Source organism: Abramis brama (assembly GCF_963993115.1).
Source record: "Abramis brama genome assembly, chromosome: 8".
Classification (NCBI taxonomy): Eukaryota; Metazoa; Chordata; class Actinopteri; order Cypriniformes; family Leuciscidae; genus Abramis; species Abramis brama.
In genome coordinates, this window is record NC_139970.1 from 35,205,801 (window position 1) to 35,230,583 (window position 24,783).

At 36.2% G+C, this 24,783-nt stretch overlaps 2 protein-coding genes across 20 annotated transcripts in view; one reads left to right on the plus strand and one right to left on the minus strand.

Annotated features, from left to right (window-relative positions):
- Positions 1 to 10,721, plus strand: part of map2 (microtubule-associated protein 2) — a 112,752-nt gene extending 102,031 nt beyond the window's left edge. For 12 of the 19 annotated variants that reach the window (XM_084122065.1, XM_084122078.1, XM_084122083.1 and 9 more), the window contains 5 exons: positions 1,934 to 2,026; positions 7,021 to 7,041; positions 7,661 to 7,742; positions 8,665 to 8,777; positions 8,878 to 10,721. In XM_084122065.1, coding sequence (XP_083978191.1) covers positions 1,934 to 2,026; positions 7,021 to 7,041; positions 7,661 to 7,742; positions 8,665 to 8,777; positions 8,878 to 9,093 — 525 coding nt within the window. In that variant the 3' untranslated portion in view covers positions 9,094 to 10,721. The remainder of the gene's footprint in view (positions 1 to 1,933; positions 2,027 to 7,020; positions 7,042 to 7,660; positions 7,743 to 8,664; positions 8,778 to 8,877) is intronic. The other 7 variants (XM_084122081.1, XM_084122082.1, XM_084122068.1 and 4 more) reach the window with 3 other exon arrangements.
- A 1,646-nt stretch (positions 10,722 to 12,367) lies between these two features.
- On the minus strand, positions 12,368 to 17,724 carry myl1 (myosin, light chain 1, alkali; skeletal, fast). Its single transcript, XM_084122171.1, has 6 exons — positions 17,462 to 17,724; positions 16,005 to 16,032; positions 14,476 to 14,619; positions 14,068 to 14,241; positions 13,019 to 13,096; positions 12,368 to 12,863 (listed from the first exon to the last, which is right to left on the minus strand). Exons 1-6 carry the CDS (start codon positions 17,585 to 17,587, stop codon positions 12,835 to 12,837), a joined length of 579 nt encoding a protein of 192 aa, XP_083978297.1. The 5' UTR covers positions 17,588 to 17,724; the 3' UTR covers positions 12,368 to 12,834.
- Positions 17,725 to 24,783: the final 7,059 nt, after the last annotated feature.

The window sequence follows — 24,783 nt, forward strand, 5'->3', positions numbered from 1 at the left end:
TGTGTGTGTGTGTGTGTGTGTGTTGCGTTTATGTATGTTTCATGGCACTTTTCATCACTCAGAGTTGACCTCACCACATTTGACTTTGTCATAGCTTGAAGAGTGTATGTAAAGTTAAGAACTTTCATGACTCATGTATGTCTCGAGACCAAACACAGACTCTGGCTCTGGCTCCGGCTCCAGCTGTCTCTCTCCCTGAAGGGTCATCATCTGTGCATTGTTCTCCATCACCCCCTCTGCGTCGGTGTTTTGTGCACTTCATTCGGGTTTACAGACTGCTACAGTATGTGTGCAAGAGATTTCAGTAACATTGACTACAGTTGTTCACTGTGTCCTGCTTTCTGAACCAGCTCAGGTTCAAATCCCTATTCCCTAATAAATTAACACTGTCTTAGAAAACAGCTGATGCCAGTTAAAAGCATGCTACTACAAGAGCCAACAGCCTGGTGGTGAGTGCATTGTTGAAGTCTCTGTTCCACTGCGATAACAGCTAAATGGATTGTGCATCAGGTGATGTGTGAAACTGTCACTATACATTGACTACAGCAGTCAGGTGTCATCGCATGAGTCTGGTGTTTGATGGACTAAAGTACATTTAGCCTTTATAGACATATAATGTTGCACTGACTGATTCATTTTCATTGGCCTCTGAGGTATTTCTTGTTCTTACAACTAATTGGAGAGGGGCATCTTTTATTAAAATCCCCAATATTCTCCTTATTTTCTTTCACTATGCAATAATTTAATGATGCAAATCCACTTAGATTTTCATTATTCTTTAATTTGATAATTAGCTTATTAGTTTGTGTATATGCAGTATATCCAATAAGTATTTACTGTAGCATAATATGTAATATAAATATGCATTATATATAACATATGTAAATTCATAACCAATAAAATAAAATAATAAATAGAATAAAAATTATAAAAGACAAATAAAATAATAATACAAAATAAAATAACATCATAAAGATATCATAATATGTAATTATTTAAATATGTAAAAGATAATATAATATTATACGTATATGTAACCAAGATAATATAATACGCAAATGTATATATATATATATATATATATATATATATATACACACACACACACACACACATTGTATCTTTATTATGTTATATTATGTAATAATATTAAAAGTAAAATACCATTATTTTATGTTTAATTATAGCCTACTAGTATTTTTAAAATTCTATTATTATACTCTTTTGTCACAGGTCAATGAGTCCTGCAGAGTGACTCACAATATCCAAGTTTAATAGGGCGATCTCTTGGGGATTCTTGAAAGTTTTGCAAATAAGGACCCCAACAGGAAGTGAAGTTGACATTTGCAGGCGTTAGCATGAGAGCAAGAGTTTTACATGTAACAGCTAATTAAATTTGTAATGTTTATCTGGAACTACTTCCATGTTCATTTATTCAGCCCTTAAGTGTGATGGCTTCACTAAATGGAGAGACCTTCAGCATTTTATTAGCATAAAATAAGTGTCTAACTGTTGGAAACGGTGTCAACAATGAGTACATTTGCAGTTTAACCCTTAAGGGGCGTTCACACTGACAGTGATTAAATCAACACGTTTCTGCACTGATGGTTGCTTGTAGACATGCATTGCTCCCCACTAGCCACATTGTGTTATACTTGCTGCACATTAGCATAAAGTTGACCTCAACTCAACTTTGTTGCTTTGTCAACGCTTCTCTTTTGATGACTGGGAATTGCCCATTTGATTTTTGGCTGCAGGTGCTGTGAGCACCAAGAGATGGGTCAAGTTCATCTTTATGGGTTGTTATCTTACCTCTCTTACTGACCCGTCTCACCAGTGCACGGCTACCAGTTGTCTGAATGCGCGTGTGCATGTATGTGGGTGTGTGTTTCCATCTTCATTAAAAGAGCCACATATCTTTGTATTTTTCTAGATTCAAATTTTAAACAAGAAGCTGGACTTCAGTCACGTACAGTCAAAGTGCGGATCCAAGGATAATCTGAGGCATTCGCCCCGTGGAGGCAATGTATGTACTGCTCCATCTCTCCCTATGTCTCTCTCTCCTTCTCTTCTAAAGCCAACAGACCTCCACGGTTTTTGACCATTTACTAGGGGTGTGAATCGTCACTTGTTTCACGATTCAGTTCGATTCGATATCTCGTTGCGTTGCATCCTCACTTTTCAATATTACTGCACATGCCTACATTTTCGTCAATGAATACAGCAATGTAGCAAACATCAAACACAACTTAAGTCTGAACACAGCAGACGACAGGACCATTTAGAACAAACACTAGTAAATACTAAAAGCGCACACACACTCGCACTCGACTCGCCACACACACACACACACACACACACACACACACACACACGTTCGCAGCCTCGCACGCACACACACACTCAAGCTCACACGCTGTACATTTTAAAATAGTGGGTGCATTTTTTATTACTCACTTTTGTGTTTCGCCTCCCTCCACCATTTTACGCTAGTGCGAGAAGCGCGTACTGTATGTGACGAATGACGTCAGAGAAAAGTCAGTAGGCTATAATTGATTATGGTCTATTACTGCATTTGATGCAACGATTCATTTCATCACCCCTACTGTTTACATTTACATTTCTACTGCACTGGATGCTCAGTAGGACAAAATGCTTTCCATGGCAGAAGCAAACATCATATAGATGCAGACAACCTTGAATACACACACACATCAGATATATTTTCACACGTGGCTCTAAAATGCAAAACTGAAGTCCCTTCTTGTTGTCCATCATGTGAAAATATATACACCCTACATGTATATATTTGTAAACTGTAATGCAGGTGTTTCGATGTTGACCCATCAACACTTGTGTGTTTACTGTATGGAAGTCGTTTAAAAATAAGACGAAGCATCACTCTCCTTTTCTATATATTTAATTTCTCTGTTTGAGAAAAATGGTGGTAATTTATATGGTTATTTTCATCCTGAAACAGTTTTGATCAACAGTCTGTATCATGGAGTAGTTGCTGTCAACATTTTTATTCTTCTCTTCTTTAGGTTTCAAGGTCTCCTCTATTATACTTACTTTTTAGGTTCTGATCCAAAACCAGGGAGCATCCTAACTGAAATGGAACCTCATAAGTGACTTATTTGGAGTGCTCCACAAAGGCAGTGGCTTAGTGTGTTATATACAGTACATTTTAAGTTGGAGTCTTTAAGAGTATTTCATTTTTTGAAAGAAGTCTCTAATGTTCACCATGGCTGCATTTATTTGATCAAAAATACAGTAAATTTTTTATTTTTGTTGAAAACAGCTGGGCTGCTTAATATTTTTGTGGACACTGTGATACATTTTTATTCAGGATTCTTTAATGAATATAAAGTTTAAAAGAACAGCTTTTATCTGAAATAGAAATCTTTTGAAATATAAATGTTTTTACTTTGATAAATTTGCATCCTGGCTGAATAAAAATAGTAATTAGATTAGTAAAATTTGATGACAAACTTTGATGTTGGCTTGATAAAGCCAGGTCTGAAAGTTTAAAATTACTTTGAAAAGCTTGAAGTTTGAAGGTTTTACTCAGAGAAAGTCCAATTTTAACAGTATTTATAGTACTAGTTTTAGCACATTAGTAGGATAATTGGCACATTGCTAGCATGAATTAACATGTTGCTAGCATGATTTAGCACATTGTTATCATATTTTAGCATGCTGTTAGCATGATTAGCATGTTGTTTACAAAACAAAACAAAAAACAAAAACAAACATGAAATACGATTAGCCTACATCCCAAATGACGCACTATACACTATGCACTTATGCACTATCACTATGTACTTATGCACGTACTCATCCGTGTAGTGTATACATTTTATATGGTTATTTAGTTATTCACTGTCGCAGTCAGAAAGCCCTTCATCCTCCGCTACGTAATTAAAGCTGTGACAGTCGTGCATGAAGTGCACAACGTCCCACACTTTGTTTTTTCCATTAATTAACTGCATCATCTGGGTATTTAAAGTGTACTTTTTCTATGTGGAATTTTCAGTGAACACACTACTCGCACTATTTATACTAAAAAACATCATAGAATAGTGCACAAGTACGCAAATTGGGACGCACATGTTGCTAGCATTATTGAACACATTGCAAGCATTTTTTAACATGTTGATAGCATGATTAGCATAATTTAACGTTTTAACATGTTATCATTAACATGTTGCATTCATGTTGTTAACATGAATTAACATGCTGTTAGCATTATTTAATGTTGCTAGCATGTTTTAGCATTTTGATAACATGATTAGCATTTTGATAACATGTGTCTAACATATATTAGCGTGTTGTTAGCATGATTAGCATGTTGTTAACATGTTTCTAACACGGTTTAACATGTTGCTAGCATTGATGTAACATGCTGCTAGTGTTTTAATATTTTGTTAGCATGATTCACCTGTTTTTCTAACATGTTTCTAACATGATTAAGCATTTTGCTAGCATGTTTTAACATGTTGCTAACATGATTTGTTATGTTGTTACCAAGTTTTAGTATGTTGTTAGCATGATTAACATTTTTCTATCATGTTGCTAGCATGATTAACATGTTGCTAAAACAATTTAGCATGTTGCTGAAACAATTTAGCATGTTCACGTGATTTAAAACATTGTTCTCATGTTTGCTAGCATGTTTTAACATGTTGCTAGCCTGATTAACATGTTGTTAGCATGAATCAACACAATAACACTGAAGAAGGCCTGCAAGCTGAAATGTGTTATTTCTCTGTAAATAATGTAAAATAAAGTAACTGAAAAGATTTCAAATAGCTGTATTTTGAAGTTAGTATAATTTAACATGTTCCTAGCATGTATGAGCATGTTGTTAGCCTGATTAGCATGTTAATAACATGTTAACATGAGTAGCATGTAGCTAGCATGATTTAACACATTGCTAACATGTTTTAGCATATTGCTAGAATGATTAGCACATTGCTAGCATGTTTTAACATTTTGTCAAGTCAAGTCACCTTTATTTGACGCTTTATACAATACAGATTGTTTCAAAGCAGATTTACAGTGATAACAGGAAAATTATCCATTTCGGCTGTTGTTCAGCTGAAGGCAGATTAGTGTTGATTCAGTTCAATTTATAAAGCAGTTCTGCAAAAAAAAAAAAAACAACAACAATAATGTCATCGTCCAGCTCAGTTCAGTTCTTATACAACAGAGTCAGTACAGTCAGGTCAAAAATATTGTTGAATATTAAGTTGTCCTTGGATAGACATTAAGCTTTGCTAGAGATAAACATCTTAAATACTCTATTGCTGTGTTTGAAATTGAACAGCTCCCTACTATATAGTATGCTAAAAACAGTAGGCTACGTCAAAACAGTAGTAGCCTATGTCCAAATACATAATATTCGAAAAACAGCAGTCCCCGGATGACCTACTACTTCCGGCGAGATTCTGAAGTGAGCATTCGATGGACACTTTACTATTCCGTTAGGCCACTGGAGGGGATTTATGAATGGAAGTGAAGCGATTGACGCTGATGCTGAAACTGACGCTGGTGGGTCACGTGACAGTAACAACATGGCGGATGTAGAATATCTGAATCTCATTCATACTACCAGAGAATGTCTAATAAGGGGAGAAGTTCCACTATCAGTAAACTTCCGGTTTCTGAACTGGTTGCAGTTCCACTCTGGTTCCATATGAGGGCGCTCACAGGATGAGTGCAGAATGAATGGAGGTCTATGGCGCTATACCACTCAAAATCCACTTTTCTCAGGATATCTTTTTTTGTCTAGTAATTTGAATGTTGTATTCGAAAGGAGATGCAAAGAAATTACACATTGCTGGGTGTTAGATTTTTTAGAGTCACTTATTTGCTTTAAAAAGTCTTTTAAAATGTCAATGACGTCAGAGATACAATCCTTCAGTCACTTTGGTGCTTTCGCGCTCTGCACTTCCTTTTCTCTCGAGGCACAGCTGACACAGGTAAATACACATGCTAGAAGAGTTTTTGTTTTGTTTGTTTCTGGTCCCGCTTCGGATGCCACGATGCCATCAAGCGGTATCTCTGGTCGTAATCAGTCCTTCACTGACCAATCAGCGTTCATTAGCAGAATGCTAGCGTGTTATGGGCAACAACAACTCAACCTGTAAGAAATCGAAAGGACATAAGTAGCCTACTCGACCTATAACCCATGTTGAACTTGCAAAACCTACAATCAAATCTGAGATTCTCAACGGCAATCGGGTGAAAGAGACAAATTTAGCCGTCTAGCTCCATAGACTCCCATTCATTTTGCACTCATGGGCGATCGCCCCCCAGTGGAACTCTTGTGGAACTATAACCAAAATTCGGTACAATAGGACTTAATAGGGAGTGGCCAGGCTCTCCGTAGACGGGCTCTGATACTACCCATATTCATGCTATAGAGAATACTTTTTTTAAACGATTTGTCAAGCCAACATAATAAAATAAATAATCTAACTGACCACAAACGTTTGAATGCTAGTTAGTGTAAAAAGGTCATGTGAAGCACACAGTAAATTTGTCTCATAATTGATTTCAGTAATTTGCTGTTAACTTGTTGCTACACTAAATGTTGTGATAAATAATATAAATACCCAGCATACAGAAATATTGTGTAAAATACTAAATTGAGTATTTTTAGTAATAATTTTAAGTATTAAATGATTTATATTAATAATTGACATTTCTCTCACTTTGTCTGCCATCCAGATTCTTTTTACTAAGCTTGTTGTAATACATTTATGCCATTGCTTTCACTGCTAAGGATAAATGCAATGCTGTCTCACAATTTGATCAAAAGAAATTATCTTAAAGGCTGCATAATTATGCCTAAAAAGCTGCTTAAGAAGTCAGCTCACTAGTTTTTGGTCTCTCTGTTCTTTCTGATTGTGTATATTGCCTGCTAAAATGTCTTGACCAGTGTTTTCTAAATGTCAGAGCTGGTATGTGCTGAGTCTGTACTTCAATCAGATTTGCTTTTTCTGCCCCTTGCAGCAGCAGCAGCGGTCAGTCATTGTGAGTGACTATTACAACAAAGCTATAATGACCACACTGTGTAGAGCATGGCGCTAGCAACGCTAAGGTCATTGGTTTGATTCCCACAAAATATTACTTATGCTGTCTGTTTAGTTAAGGTTGGAATATCCCTTAACTTTCTGGAACATTACTTTAATGCGGTAATTGAGCACTATAATATAACAATTAGCTACATTTCTCTTATTTGTATAGGACAAAAGGTCAAAATCTCCTTTTAAGTATTTCATGATTCAGTACACCAGTAGCTACACCAGAATCTACCCAACCCAATATTTACTTTCTACTTCTAAACATCTGTAAGTCTATCATCTGATTCAGTGATCTGATGGTGTATTTGTGATATTCATTTGCAGTTGTTGGATTTCTTAATGTTGTGACATCTTCAGCATATTGATCAGTTTTTGCAGATTTGCAGCTCAGCTAACATGCGTTTAGTTGTGGACTTAGTTGAACTTATCGATTATTGCTACTTTTTAGGCAAAGTATTTTTAATTTTTTTTATGTTGCAGATTCATGGAGTGAACGGGAGTGACTCCTTGCCTTTATTATCCCATTTGTGGTTTATTTTTTTGTACTCAACATCTGGTGTTTCTTACAGGTTCACATTCAATCTAAGAAGATTGATCTTAGTCATGTGACCTCCAAGTGTGGATCATTGGACAACATCCGCCACAGGCCAGGTGAGCATGCTAATGAATTCTGGAAATTTTAGCCACAGATTGGAAATTTGCAATGTCATGATACAGATTGTGTTTAAAGCATGCAACGCCTGAGCTAGGCTATTTGATGATATAACAGCGCCATCTAGTGGTTATATTTTAATCTCCTCTTTTGCCAGACCCATTTAAAAGGATTCTGCCATTTCAAATTATCCTTATATACAAAAGGCAAAATTTTATGCTGTAAGAATCTTGCTAACTCTTTCCAATAATTAACAGTTAACAGTGATCACATCTGTATTTTAAAGAGCAGAGATTTTATAAATGTTCATATTTTGTTAGATTTAATAGGCCTATACGTTCAGTACTGTTGAAAATTTTGGGGTCAATGTTTTTGTTTTATTTTATAAATACTTTTATTCAATGCATGAAATTGATCAAAATTGACATTAAAGACGTTTATAATGTTACAAAAGATTTATATTAGAAATAAATGGAGTTCTTTTTCCATTCATTAACGAAACCACCAAAAATATTAAGCAGCACATCTGTATTCAACATTGACAATAATAAGAAATGTTTCTTGAGCAGGAAATTAGAATGATTTCTGAAGGATCATGTGACACTGAAGACTGAAAATCCTGAAAATCCAGCTTTGCCATCATAGCAATAAATTACATTTTAAAATATCTTCAAATAGAAAACTTTTAATTGTAATAATATTTCACAATATTATAGTTTTACTGTATTTTGATCAAATAAATTCAGCTTTGGTTAGCATAAGAGATTTAAAAATAAAACTTTATCAGTAGAGTAAATCTTTAGATTTTATTCCTGTTTTTTTTTGTGTTTTTTTTTTTTGTTCTGTGCAAAAAAAATTATTTTAAGATTTCACCAGCAGAGAAATGAGAAATTAATTGCATTTCTTTTTTATGACTCTCAGGAGGTGGTCATGTGCGCATTGAGAGCGTGAAGCTGGACTTCAGAGAAAAAGCCCATGCAAAGGTAGGCTCACTGGACAATGCCCACCATACGCCTGGAGGAGGCCACGTACAGGTGAGTGCACAAACACAACTGTTTTTACTTATCCGTCCCACATCATACATGAGGACGAGCAAAGCGACCGTCACCGACTTCCTATTTCCTGCTTTCTCAGATCGAAAGCCATAAGCTGTTGTTCCGAGACGCAGCCAAAGCACGTGTGGATCACGGGGCAGAGATTGTGATCGAGGCGCTCGGGCTGTCAGGCGGCACCTCTCCTCATCGGCACAGCCACATGTCCTCGTCCGGGAGCATCAACATGCTGGAGTCTCCACAGCTGGCCACGCTGGCCGATGATGTGACCGCTGCCCTGGCCAAACAAGGCTTGTGAATCCGAAATGTCTCTGTTCAATCAAATTCCCTCCACTCAATCTACAATAGTCCCCTTCATTGGTGTCACGGTTGACCCTTCCTCCCTACGGTATTTAATGAAGACTACAGATTTCACTTCCCATCTGAAAAAAATAAGCATTTTATCTGTTTTTTGTTTTATTTTGGTCAATTTTAATGAATAACGACTTGTTAGAGCTAGAGACCAGTGCTTTTTATTACCCATGTTACATGTGACTTTTTATGATTGTGTACAGACAGTGGCCTCAACTGCTGGTTATGGGTCAGTGTCAGGTGTGTTGCGTAAACAGTGGCCTCAACTGCTGGTTTAGGGTCAGTGTCAGGTGTGTTGCGTAAAAGTCGTCGAACAGAATTTTTTATACACGCGACGGTACCATTCTGCACGTGTTCTTTTGCCCATTCAGTGCATGGACTCTAAAACATCTCAACTGCGAGTCACATACGATCAAACACAATATACACTATAAGGGAATATATTTATAAGTATACCAGCTCTTTGTCTCGACATCTCATGCTCAATTGAAAAAAAGAATCGATTACTCCTTCGATAAGTTATTCCTGTACTATTGCATTTAAAAAAAAACAAAAAAAAAAAACTAGATAGTATGACGAGCATGTATTCTAGTACACAAAAGAGGCTATTTTCTATTTCAAGGGATTTTAGTAAGTTATTTGCTGAAACATCGAATAAAATCAACACATCATGTTTTGTAGACACTAGCAACAATGTTTAGTTTGTACATTGTTTCAGATGACCGTTACGAACCCGTTGCTTCCGTGGATCTTTGTCGGTGCACAGTTCAAGCAGATTTGTCACGTGGGCGATATTGAAGAAGTCACTTTCAGAAGTCACTGTCAGCACGGTGAATTCACCGTGAACAACTACAACTTGAGCAAAATCTTCGGCGTCATGCTAAACTCCCAAACACGCAGAATCCTGTTGAAATGACTAGATTTCGCCGAGCAACATTAAATGTGACTGCACCTTTACACAAAACGCTTATATTACAGTATTACATTACGCAAATACAATCGAGGGCTCCGGTTATACATGAATCATGTAAGATCTGCTCAATCTGCTGTCTTGAAGTGTCAACCACATACAGTACCACCATCTTTCAGAGTCGAGATGGGAACGGACTCGCCCGAGTAAGATATGGGTGGTTCTGCGGCCCTCATTTTATTCTTAAACGTAGGGAGCAGCTCCTCGGGAAGTTGTTGGTGATTTAGGCCCTGTGTTCGTCTGCTGATTCCTGCTTGGATGCTTAGTTTTCTTTCTTAGGATGTGGAAAAAGAAACACAAAACAAAACTTTAAAAAGGATACTCACTGTGCTTGCATTTGTTTGAACACAGTACACCAGTATATTTTTTCCTCGTCATTTGTGGTTCTCCCCTGCCCCTTTTCCTCTAGAACAGCTGTCATTCGTAGGCTTCTGTGTTTTCTCGGCCCCCCTGAGCCTTACCTGCCTTTTTCCTTGATTCCCTCAGCTGCTGTAAATGTATTTAAAAGGTCACATAGATGTACGCATTTTTTCTCCTGTTGGTATGATACGGATTATAAATGCCCTTAACAGTTATGACAATAAAAATACAGAAAATGAACAAAACATTGGTGTGATCTGTTTTTTTTTTACTGACTTTGTGTATGAGAAATGTGTTATGACTTATGACTGTGGTATTATAGCTTCCTTAAAGGTTTAAAAAAGCAACAAGCGACAAGAGGCTGTACATTACAGTGATTTTACAAACGGTAAGTGGAAATCTATTGGTTGAATTCAAGGGTCCAGGGAAAAATTCTACATGTGGGATTTATAAAGTAGGGTATACCATAGCGCTATAAATTAAGCATAGCATCAGTTCTGGCAGGTCACATTGGTCAAGTTCGCATCAGCTGATACACGTCTACCTATAGGAATACGACACCTATCACTATATACATATATAAGCTCCTTCAGTATTATCAGCAGCTATTGCGTTCCCAGGAGCTATTTCCCTCCTCCATCCCCAGCTCCTCCTCTCGTCAGTCAGGATTTGGCATTCCCCCAATCAGAATAAATTCTCGAATCATGTTGTACTTTAAAATCTTGGATTAATGATATCTGCAATACATTCATCTTGGTTCTGTTCTGTTTCCCCTAAGGAGGGTTATTGCTGCTCTCCCTGCTCTTATCCATGCTAGGCTGGTTCTTGCCCAGAACAACCATACCGCCAATCCAACCTGTATGCTAATTGTCAATAATAATTGACGTATTTGAACTGTATCGTTGATCAGTCTCTCTGCAAGCTTAAATGGCATTTTACAGCAGCTTCAAATGTGCCTCATTCAATCTGAATTTAGTCAGAACTTTTCATTATGAATAATTTGTTTTGCAGGCCTCATAATTTGAACTCAATATAGATACTTTTACTTAGTATGTCTGGTATAATTACAGTCTATTTTAAAAACTCACCCAAAATATATGTTTTTTAACAGTTAAAAATACTTAACAGTTAAATTTCTCTCCACTTCAGTTGTCTCAGGTCACGTTCAAACTTGTTTTTATGGCTATGTAATAATAATATTATTTTTATCTAGACATATTAAAACATTTATATAGTTTTTATTTTATTTTCAGTTATACTTATTAAATCAATAAGGACATATATTACTATAGTAATAATACCATTGGACTATAAAGAAAAAAAGAAAGAAAAATCCAATAATTTTACACAAAAGTAAAATTACTGCACCAATATTTATAGCTGTCTTAATTTCTTTGCTTTCATCAGTGTTAAACCAGAGCTTTTATTTTAGCGGAATCCCACAAGAAAACCAAAAGCCTCTCATTTGTTGACAACAGATTTATGCATCCCAGTTGTCTTTGAATTTTACCAGATATAGTACAATAACCTATGAATGAAAAAAGCCTAGGCTCTGTCTAGTCTTTAATTGGGTATTTATTTACCAGCTATATTCGAAGGTTATCTTAATGTTAAAACTCAACATGATATTAAAACTGACCGCATTTACTTTCTTGATATACTCATTGTGAACAACCTTCCCATTTTTCCTGATCAAATCAATTCCAGATGTCCAATCCAAAAAAGTCCACCAAGTTTCTGTTTTTCTTTTTGAAGAATATTTTTCACTTTTATCATTTTCACTCTGAATTGGGTTGTGAATACTGTTTCATGTTGACATGTTCACTTACCTCTCACTTGCCTTTCTGCCTTGTGCGCTGAATATGAAAACATGAATCACAACAAAAGCTAATACTTTGTGAAAAGTTTATTATGAGAATTGACAGAGGCGAAAAATAAATTAAGACTCTGGGGAAAGGGGAAGGAGGTTTTTCAGGCAGTCCATTAATGGCAGTATATTTAGCACCTTTGACTTTGCGATCCAGACAGTGAGAGGTCAAGGGGGTGGTTTATATTTTTGTGTAATCATGATGCCCCCCCACCCCCCACACCACTCACAACTGTTCCGCTATGGAGAGGCTTGTCCCGGCAAGAACATCACCAAGAATACTAGCTGGAAAAAATATAAATGGATTCCAAGAATGGACAAAACAAATAGGAGTCAAGTGGAAAAAAAAAATAGGAAACACAAATTACAAAATAATTGTTTATGACTAACATCCCGTGTCCCTTTTATCCGTTTCTGAGTTGGTTTTGGAAACATTGTTTGGATGTCCTGACAACATGGAATCTGGAGAAATGCTTCAGTTTCTTCACTTCTTACACAGACATGATGTGTTTGACGAAAGCTGTTTAGAATGAAGAGATTGAAAAAATGTCCATGAGATGCTGGCTTAGAATTACAGGACAACAAACAACGATTATCTCTATAAAACGGTCAGTCATTATTGAATTTTTTACTGTGATTAATGTGCAATGAGACAATGAAAGGAACTGAACTGACCCTCATAGTTCACACAGCCATTTTCATCCTCCTGGCCTTGCATGAGAGCATCGATCTCAGCTTCAGTCATTTTCTCACCTGCAGGAAAAGTGAGAAGTATAGTTTGATCATGACATTAAACAGGCTGAAAGACAGAAGCTCGCCATTTAAACCACTGCACAAAATGTTCTTCACAGTGGAAAAAGGTTCTTTATATTCTTAAAATATTCTTCACAATAAAAAAAGAAAAGAACTGTAAATATTTTAAGAACTGTTCACTAAAAGGTTCTTTGAGGAACCCAAAAGGTATTCTAAAAAAAAAAAACTTTTGGAACCTTTATTTTTAAGTATAGCATTAAAAAAACTAAGGTATGCTGAAAGATACAGTACAACTTGCTGAAACGTATCATATCTCCTGTAATCTGCCTTTGTCTCAGAAAAGTCGTTAAAGTTTATTCATAAATTATTAATATATGCACTTTATTATAGATTCTTTATTTTTTAACTTATCTTGTTTTAATAATTTAATGTAGGCAATGTTTTAGTAAATCATCTAATTCTGTTTAAAAATGTCTGAAAATTGTTGAAATTCTTTAAAGGCAATTTTCTCTAAATGTTTTTATGACAGTCACCATTTCAATTATTATATCTTGACAACAGGCTTGATTAGTAGAAACATTATAATACTATAATATATCAGTGGTTCCCAGTTAGGGGACCTCAGCAAACTGCCAAGATGGCAACAGGATGACTTAAAATTATTTAATTATATATAAAACTTAAGATGTAAACTGAACATACCCCCCCCCCCCCCAATGACAATATTTATAATAATTTTTTTTTATACTTAATTTTTATATAAGAACATTAATTTCAATTGCTTTTAAAATGAAAGCAGAAATAGAGTTCATATCTTAGCTAATACAAGGGGGTCAAAATGGAACAACAACAACTCAAAATGATTGAGTAGGTCGCCACATGTGTTGTTTCAAAAGAGTCCAATCTCATTATTGATGTGAATTTGGAATTGCAGAAGTGATCTCATCTACTTGTTAATTTTGGCCACTTACCCAGTGTTGACAAGACGATACGCAGCTCAGCACCCATTACTGTTCCGTTGCCCTCCTTATCGAATACACGCAGACCCTCAACGTAGTCATCAAATGTTGCCTTGTTTGGGCTGTTGATCACAAACTGCAGCATGGGCAGGAAACCATCAAAGTCGACTCTCTTGTTTGCCATGTCTGTGAACAGGGACATAAGTGAATAAAGGAGTCATAGAGGGCAGATGCAGTGAAACATAATGCACTGCAAGCACCTGTCATGACACCAACCTTCTGCCAATTACAGTTAAACAAACAGGCATCTGAAATATTTCACTGTGAAAGCTCCTGACAGTGCTAATGTTGACCAGAAGTACTTTCAGTGTAGCTAATTAAAAGAAAAAAAGAAAAAGAATGGAAAAAAAATTCACGTACCATCAGCGGTGGGGTTGCCCAGGATCAATGCAACCTCTTTGTTGGTTGGGTTCTGTCCCAGTGCACGCATGATATCTGCAATCTGGTTGAAGGCTACTTTGCTGTCACCAACTCTGTCGAAAAGTCCGAAGGCCTCCCTGTAATCTGGAATTGTGTAGAGTTTTTTTTTTATTGAAAGTTGAAGTGTGTCATTTCTGCACACATTAGTTTCAAACAGGTCTCCTGAACACATCCCTGTCTGCCATATGTTAATCAAACAGATGGTCCTGCCCACAACTCACTTCCAGTTATTTAGCTGTATAAAAACAGTCTGTTATATGCTGCTTAATATTGCAAACTAGTATTAGTTATCATATTTTTTATTATTGTAATCATAAACACATGGGTTTTAGCGCAAATAGTAGCCATGCTTCGTTATTCTTCTAGTTTTCGATCTATAGTGGTAATGAACCAGAAGTCTTGTACATTCACAGGAAAGCTGGGACATGAAAAACTTTTTTATGCACTTTTAATGAGGCACTTTAATTGTCTAATTTGAAGATTAAACTTTTAAAAAAGACTTTTACTATTTTGCCCCAACAAAAATAAAAATGGCTTTTTAATTGATCTGATATCAGTTTTCACACAACTGTTTCTCCAAACCTGGGCATATTAAGACAAAGTTGTCTGCCATATGTCAGTTTATAGTCTAAGAGACTCAGTTTTGCTTATAACAATTTTTTTTAACAAAATGAATAGGCATCTACAATGGTCATCAAAATTATGCATTTTATTCAGATCTCTCAAACAAACAGGTGCTTACAAAACATCAGGTTCCCTTTTTAACCGCTACCTTTAAATTTGTGGGTTTCTCAATTTGTTAAAACATATTTAACAGTTGAAATTGATTTAACAGATAACCAAAGATGAGCAGACTAAGTAATAATCAGTGCTCAGTATTTCTATGGGCATCACTGGAATATGATCTGCTAAAAGATTAATAGCTTCATCTGATTTCCGCACAAAGCCAGCTGCCAGCAACGAAGTGACAGGAGCAGGGGGAGACATTCAAAGAGTCACCATGGAATGGATATGCTCCCCCAAGAATATAACTCCCTCCATATAAAGGCAGTACCATGTGAGGCCAGAATGCTGACTGAGGTGTAACTCACACCCAGGATGGCGAAAGCTGCCTATCACGGCCACATTCTTCTACGTAAAATGCAGCACTGAACAATGGTGCAAATTAATTGCATTGAATTGCTTGACCTTTATAGCACAATAGAAGTAAATGCCAAAACACTTTGAGAATTTGACTCAAGTTGCTTACTTCAAACCACTTAAAATGTTCTAAGCTTTTGAATTAATATTGCTGCTAGTTTGTCATTAAATTCCTGCCAGATTATAATTAGTTGAACTGAAATAGGATATTTAATATCTAATTATCCTTCTGCAGGATTTTTCCTGCTTTATTTTAAGCACCACATTCAGGTTAACTCATCATAGGTGTGAGCAACAGTCGTGGAACCAAAAAAAAAAACAGATCTCACCTTCCATCTGGTCCGAGCTGAAATCAACCTGCAGGAAAACAGAGATACATATTACTCTATCCCATAAGTCATCAACAAATATAATATAATATGCAGATCAGTAGGCTATGTACATTTACATAAATAGATCAAACATTCATAACAGCTGCATTTGAATCTGTTTAACATTACATAGTGTAGTTATGCTAAATGTATTATAAATTCTTAGCCAACCTTAATGCAGACATTTTCTTTTATAAGCAATATGAGGAAATTAGAATTACATTTTATTCTGTTCCATTCCAGAATATTTGCATACTTATATATTGAAAGTATCTGTACAAAAGTACCCTTTCTGTCTGTGTTCTGTATGTAAATTACAAATCAAACCAGTTAGTTTAAATCAGTTTAAACACAGTAATAAAATGTAGTTTACATTACATTTGATCTGTTCTAATTTTATATTATATTTTTTATTTCATAATATCATTATCATCATATTAATCAGTCAGAATATCAAAGGAAAATAAGATATATCGGGTATGGTAAATATCAGGGCAGTCGGAGTAATGGTTGAAGCAAAACACTTTCGTAAAATAATAATCAGCGATGCAAATTTCCACAACATAAATCAGGGGGAATATGTGCATAGCCTGAAGATGTGGAATGATTTTCAAGACCTGAGAAACTCCATCACATCACTAACACCGTTATGACAGGTGAGTCATTCACAAACAGCTGCTTTAATAGAAAACTGAAGAGTGAGAGCCCCAGATCTTGGCATGCTTAATTTAGTTGCTCAGCTGCTTACAGAACATTAAGGAGCTCCATGTTTGGCCATGTGAAACTTCTCCACATTTGGCTATCTGGGCCGATCAAAAAGGGGGTGTGACCTTTGATTGTAGTTATGCAGGAAAAAACAGAACTTATCCGGAACTATCCGTGGTGCTGAATCCGCCAATAATATTTCCAGCGGTCATCAGGCAATAGAGCAACCTTAGGCAACTGCTTATAATGACTTAAGTCATTAGCAAACAGTTTAACATGCCTAACAAAATAAGCAGGTAATGTAAATTCAAATATAAGGATCAAACTTTCATGACAGTGTAGTTATGTAAAATACATAATGAAAGTGTAAATGCAACCTTAATGCAGGCCTTTTCAGAAATAAGCAAAATGATACTGGAGGCTATAAAACGTAAGAATACAGATATTATGGATTTATTGCTTCATTAAAAGCAAATGCATGTAAATAATGTACATTATTCTGTAGGTGGAAAATATGTATTGACCAAATCAGCATTCATGACATAGGTTACTATTCATTTTTTAAAAATTCTGATTTGTAATTTAGTTGCTATAACAAACTGCATACTTTAATGTCAGCTATCACTTCAAATGTCACTGTAAAGAGTGAGCAGTAGAATGAACTTTTCACTGAGAATCTGTCTGTTTGATATGACAGGAATGGTGGTTACCTTCACAGCGGACAGATCCACTGCGGCGGGTTTAGGTGGGGCCTCAGGTTCGGGCGCGGGAGCGGGAGCGGGAGCTGCTGCGGCCTTGGGGGGATCGGGCTTCTTAGCGTCCTTCTTAGGTGCCATTTTTTTAGCCTATTTGTCCGCCGGGAAGGAAGTTAACACAGGGAGTGGACCACAGCTTGGAGGATACTCAGCATTCTCAAGGTAAGCATAGATGTTTATATACCTCGTATTATGTATCTCGGAGTTGATGTCAGACTGATGCTCAGGCGGATTGGGTCGTTGGCCACAGAGGGGAGGGCTCGCGCGCCCCAAATGGAGAAGGGGGCGAAGCGCGGTGAAAAGGGTCGTAAATCTCATTTCAACTTTAGGTCAGACAACAACCCGCGAATTTTCTTGAGAAATGATTAGGGCTCGTGCGGATTGAATGTGTATCGTCTTTAATTTACAGATCATAAATTACTATTATTTACGTATCGTTATTACATTAGGCTACATCGTACTTGGTCTACACCTAGATTAATAATGGCAACATTCAATATTTTTTTTGGTAGGCTAACACTTTACAATAAGGTTCATTTGTTAACATTATTAATAACATGAACTAACCATGAGCAATAGCCTGCTTTATTTGTTAATCTTTGTTAATGTCAGTTAATAAAAATAAAGCTGTTCATTGTTTGTTCTTGTTAGTTCATAGTGCATTCACTAATGTTAACGATTTTAATAAAGTATTGGTAAATGTTGAAATTAACATTAACAAAGATTAATAAATGCTGTGTAAGTGGAGTTCATTATTAGTTCATGCTAACTTATGTAGTTAACTAATGTTAACCAATGAACCTTATTGTAAAGTGTTACCATATTTTTTACTATTGTTTACATCCTCACAATAATGTTTCAAAGAATGTGTAATGGCACGAGATTATGGCTAAAAATACCAGGACAGGTGGCTAGAATGTGACCACTTTCTCCAAAATAAATGAAAGTATGCTGGTATGTTCTCATTTCAGTGAAAGTGAAATGTCAAAGGACGAAAAAAGGAAGTTAATTAATGTAAATTATCTAACATTGAGTGTGGCTATACTTTGTTGAAATAAAAAAATAGATAGGCCTATAATAAGATATAGAACATATAAGTTTTGTTGATTTGACTTTTTTCAATTACTACATAATTCTCATATACCATATTCCCTTATAACATTGTTCTATTCTGTTGTGGAACTTTTTTATTCTATTCTTCTCTGCAGGTTAAAATGGGTTTAACTGGTAAGGTAAATCCATTGTATGGGTGTGTCCTGGTCACATATTTCAGTCTATGATGTCTGATAATATTTAAATTATTTTAAAATTAAAAATGTAATAAAATGGAAATGTAAAACAATTTTCATGTACTGTACACAAATTGTGTTTCAGACTGCTCTTCCATGTGCTAGAAGCCTAGGAGTCATCTGAGTAGGGAGAGATGTTTGTCGAAGAGTGGAACTCTTCCAGCATCCAAATTCGTCCCTTATCATGTGTGTGAGCAAAGTGCAGACAGTATGAGAAATGATGAGAGGCAGAGAGAAATCAAACTGTGAAGTGAATGAAAGTTGATAGTGACATTGAGTGACTAAACAGTCTTTGTTCATCTCAGCCTGGACTCTTGGGAAAGGGAATTATTGGAGTCTGAAAGTCTTAAGGAGACCTCAGCTGCTGATGCCCGTTACCTCACAAAGCACATAGACAATTTCCCCCACCACTCTCTCATCTAAATATGTCTTGCTGGCCCTTTCCCCACCCCCAGAGGAGCGCCATTAACGTAGAGACGCAAGATATTCATTCACCCTTCTCAACCCCACTGCTTTCCCCTTGGAGGCTTGGACCCGCTTTCTTTGACCCCCTTCAGTTGTATCCCAGCTGTCATCAGGGCTCACCCCTGCCATCTAGAAGTACCTTCTCTAAGAAGCTTCCCCCCTCCCGTCCCATCCACCTGCCCACCAGAACCAACACCCCCCTCAACTCTTAATGATTTTAGCAGCTAACTCACTTTTAGCCTGCTTAGTTATTTGGTAAGGTTAGTGGGGATGGGGAGGAGTCATCAAGTTTGATGGAAGACTCAACATGTCCATAGATGACTTCTGTAGTGTGTGTCAGGAGTTGTTTGGCCTTGATTCTTAATTTTTCCCTAAAGTTTTACATTTTTTATGCATTTGGTGCTAAATAAAGGTGCTTAAAGGGTTAGTCCACCCAAAAATAAAAGTTCTGTCATCATTTACATACCCTCATGTTGTTCCAAACCTGTATGCGTTCCTTTTTTCTGTGGAAAACAAAAGAAAACATTTTGTGGAAAGATGGTAACCAAAATGTATCAGTTCCACTGACTTCCATTATATTTTTTGACCATACAATGGAAGTCAATAATGGGTAGCCAAACTGTTTGGTTACCAACATTCTTCAAAATATCTGGTTTGGAACAACATGAGGGTGAGTAAATGATGACAGAATTTAAATATTTGAGTGGACTATCCCTTTAAGAATGTTTAAATATATCACAAAAGTTATCCTTTGAGTTAAAACATGAACTGAATCATATAAAGATGAAACAACAGAGTGTCAACCAATAATAACACGTGACTCGTTTTACGTCATTCAGTCATATGTTTTCAGTGTATCATGTGATCAGCACAAAAATATCCTGTTTTCCACAGCAACCTGAGACAGAGTGAAGCATAACATATAAAACCCCTGCATCATAAACATGCTACTCCAACTCAGGTATGAAAACATTCCCATCTGACTCTCCTCAAACTACACAAAGCTATACTGAGGTAAGCAAGCTTATGCCCATCATACAGTAAAAAGCCTGCAGGGTGTCATGCCGAGGTGACGCACATCTCTGGATTTAAGTGTCTTTTTGAGAGCGCAACAGTGAGGACGTGCCAACCGTGAGGGAGGAGACAGACACTCAGAGGAAAGGTGAAAAGGTCTCACAGTGAAACACTTCACGTGTGGCCAAGGAAATAACGATGGTTTTCTTCGATAGTACATATTTTCCACCTGATAAATAACATGATTTGTTTGTATTATTTTTGGTTAAATCCTAGCACTTTTATATGTGGACTAATTTCTGATCTTATCCTATAAATATAATTTTGCTAATTGGACAATACAACAGTATGCATTAGTGACTAAAGAGGCACATACAATCTAACTGATTTGTACAGTGTTTTTTCTATGTCTAAAAATATATTAAAAAAAAGACTATTTTAGGCATTAGTCACAGGTGTCTTATAACATTAGAAGACATATGGGATGATCATATTGTATATACCCACAACTACATGCAAATAATAAACACAACTACATATCTATCCCATAGCAATTACTTCTTAATCTTATATTTGTGTCTCTCTTTGCAAATGTTTTTATTATTGTTGTTGTTGTTATTATGTCTGAATGTTGACTGAACGTGACTCTGAAACTGTACTGGCTCACAGTATCAGCTAACAACACATTGAAACTATTCAGAGGTGTAGCTGTCTCTTTTATTGTCACTCCCATGTCTGGGACAGGAAAATGTCTAATATCTTCATGATGTCACATTGAATGTGACTCAAAGTGACTAAGTGTGACCCAATCAAAAATTCCTCTGGCAACTTTAAAGCTGAGTTTGGGCCTTAAACACTCACAAATATGATATTTTAAACACTTCTGACAGATAAGTATGCAATTGTGGATATTTTCTCACATCCTACAAATAAAATAGTGTGAATAATGTATCTACCTCAGTTGGCTATATTCAAGAGTTCAAGAGATACTGAAGGACAAACTGCACTGGGTGAATGAAACATGGCGCTGCTGTCTTAAGAATAGAGCAGGAAGTGACGCGCTATTTTCAGATAACCTCAACAGAGCAACAGAAGCACTCTGACTCATAGAGGTCACAGAATCTGCATAGTTCGGACCTCAAGGGTTCTGATGTGAATCCCCATAACTAAAAGTGTTGCTCACTCTCCTCACTCCTTACTAATTCCATAAGGAATGTGATTGTAACTTAGCCCCTGGACAGATGGGCTTTATTTATAGCCCTTCCTGAAGAGGTGCAAAGTTTTCTTGGGATCTCTCTGAGCGGGTGGGGTGGGGGGGGGGGCAGAGCTCCTTACCCTTAAAGCCGTCTCAGACAGATTAGGGTAAAGCTAAACAAAGCAGCACACAGCCTTGAAAAATGGCTGCTACTCCCAATGAGGGTCTCCAAGACCATCCTTATAGTTCATTGGAATTGCTGAAGTCACCAACACACGTCATCAGAGTAGCCCGCCCATCACTTCTGGTTCAAGTGCTGAGATGGAATAAAATACAAAGAAATCATTTGCATATACTAGAGGCTGCCAGAATGTTCTAGTGCTGCATAAGAAATGCTGAGATGTGGATAAGCTCTTCAGGATGACGAAATAAATAATAATAATAATAATAATAATAAAAAAACAGCTATTGCAATGACAGGCCCCTAAATCTTACACCTAAATATACATAAATAAATAACAATATTAATAATAAAAAAAAATGTTTGCTCAAGTTTCTGAATCTCTGAAATTTCCAAAATGGCTTTATTAATTTATGCAAATTAATCGACTTTAACCTTGCATGCATTATTTAAGTTGTTGTTGTTTTTTTGTGTGAAAAATGGTCACTCATTTTATTCTGTTGTCATCCATGGAGGGAAGACACGACTAATGAGTTTAGATAGAGACCAACATGGTCTTGGTTATTTTCAGACCCTTGTATATGGCTGGGGATCTTTGAAAACAGCAAATGGGATCCCAGCCAAAATGGATGGGCTCCAGAAGAAGAAACTAACCGTATTTGTGTAGTGTGAGCTATAATAGAAAGCTATGCATTTCTGAAACACCCCATACTCTCTAATCACTTAGCAATTTTCCGTCTTATAATGCCAGCAGGCTCTTAGAATAGAAAAAGAGCAATGAAGTATTGCAGGCTATGTTAAGACAGGGATGTTCTCTCCTTCGAATTTCTCATGTAGACACAAGGATCACATTGTAGGAGAATCATTCAATGTAAACATGATGGTTTCATCCCATACTGAAGTACAATGCTAGATTCAGCTGGATGCTAGATTTACTTATTTAACTTAAAAGTAACTGCATTATAATCAGTGGATACCATATTCTTGATAGTTAGGGTTTTCCCTCATTATAATAATGTTACAACTCAACAAATACTGATTAAGCATCGCTTGGTTTTTGTTTCACAGATCACAGAATCTCAACAGTAGATGAGTTTTCATAGGATGACGGTTAGAGGGCAGTGCATTGCTGGCTATTTTCTACTGTATGCCCCTGCTGGTAGAGGCGTAACTACACCAATATGGTGGCAAAAAGCTTATTTCTCCACTGATGGCAATTAAAAGTAGCTTTCTTGCATAAAACATATACAATTAAAATATTTTAATTACATATAGTATAGTACATGCTTTACCGGTTCCCCTTTCTGCCTCAAAGATCTGACCATCCAAAACACAAAAGGTAAGTGTTAAATAAATAACAGCATTCCGTAATGAAACCCATTGACAAATACCCTAAATGTGGCCACAATATTTGCACAAATATAAAAATGTAACCAGAACTAAACTAATACACAAACTATAATTGCAAAAACGTGTGAACAGGTAAATGAGAGACCCTCGTTTCTGACTGAAATGGTATGGTCCAATTTCCTGGTGTCGCATAGAGTTGGAGCCAAAACTTTTTGTGATTTTTAGTGGTGATTTTATGATATCTGGAAATTCAGGTTGATTGAGACACTTTTTGCCATTAAGGTGGCTGGGGAAAAGTGTCCAGATCAACCTGAATTCACTCTAATATTCTTAATAAACGTTGTAAAAGTTGTGTAGGCTAATTTTAAAGAGTTTATAATTGAGATTAATTATATACATAAAGTATAATAAAACAAATCAAACAAAATGTTCACCCATATAAATGCGCAGTGTGCTACACATCTGTTACACAGAACCATGGTCTAGTTTGTGGTCAAGTTGGCACTGCTTACAACCTGCCACAGCCACAGTTGATGTATATTGTTCCTGTCTGAAGACTTTGTCTTTGCTGAATGGTGAAGCACATTATGTGCTGTTTCTGACAGACTGCTGAATCCACCAGAGTGACGGCCTTTGAACTGAGCCCTCCCAGCATGCTCAGCAAAGTCCTGCACCAGCATTAATCCCCTGATAGGGGCTCTCGCTATTGTCAGAAGGAGAGGAAAAGAGCAGGGATTTGCTCACTGTAGCAAACTGTGGATCAGGGCTGCAAATGTGAATGCATGGTTAGGAAGTGCTGTAGTTTCATCAGAAGTCTGTGTGCTTCTCCTTTAAAAGGCATATTAGAGCTTCCTTTTAAAAATCCTAAATACAACATATGACATTTGCTTTAGCCTGTGGTCTGCACTGGCATGCAGACTGATGCAAGGTTTTGTTTGAATTATATGGACAGTGACACAATATGGCAAAAGTGCAACTTAAATTGCAGTACTAAACAGATTTATACATTTATATGATATTTTATTATTTTAGATTTTTGGTGATAATTGAAGTTTAATAGATGTTATGGTTTTACTATAAATCTACTTAATGTGGATGTTGCAACAATTGCATTTATGCTTTTCATTATTGTAATTATCTGTAATTTTGGTATTATTTATAACTATTATAGCATTTATTAATATTTTGAATGAACTTATTTATATTTTAGTATTTTAGTTTTAGTAATTTGTTAACCTTTGTCAATTTAAATAGTTTTTTAAATGTTATATTAAGGTGATTTGCTCAGTTTTAGTAATTTTAGTACTTCATAGTAAACATATTTCATTTAGTTGCCAAGGCAACACTTAAAGGTTTTCCATGTAATTTATTTATATTTCATCTGAGCTTTAAAGCGTATGTTAAATAATAATAATAATAATTTCAGCTTCAGTTAAACACAAAAACAGTTTTTAATTAAATATATTTGAAAATATGACATCAAAGTTTAAGTGTTAGGTCATGCTTTATTTTACAAGGAGTTCTATATATGATTTACAATCTTGAATCGCTGATAATGGCAACAGTTATTCAGTAATTACCTGCATCGTCTTCTGCCGTCGAAGTGAAACTGACCAATCAGAGCACAGCGCGTTGAGTAAGCGATGAGAGTGTTCTCGTGCTCTCCATCTCTAACTTTACACAGCGGCAGCAGGTGGACGGAGCGCGCTGTGTTGTGTTCACCGGTGGTTTGAAGTATTTTAAACCCATTTCAAGTTGATATTCACACATAGTTTGAAAATAG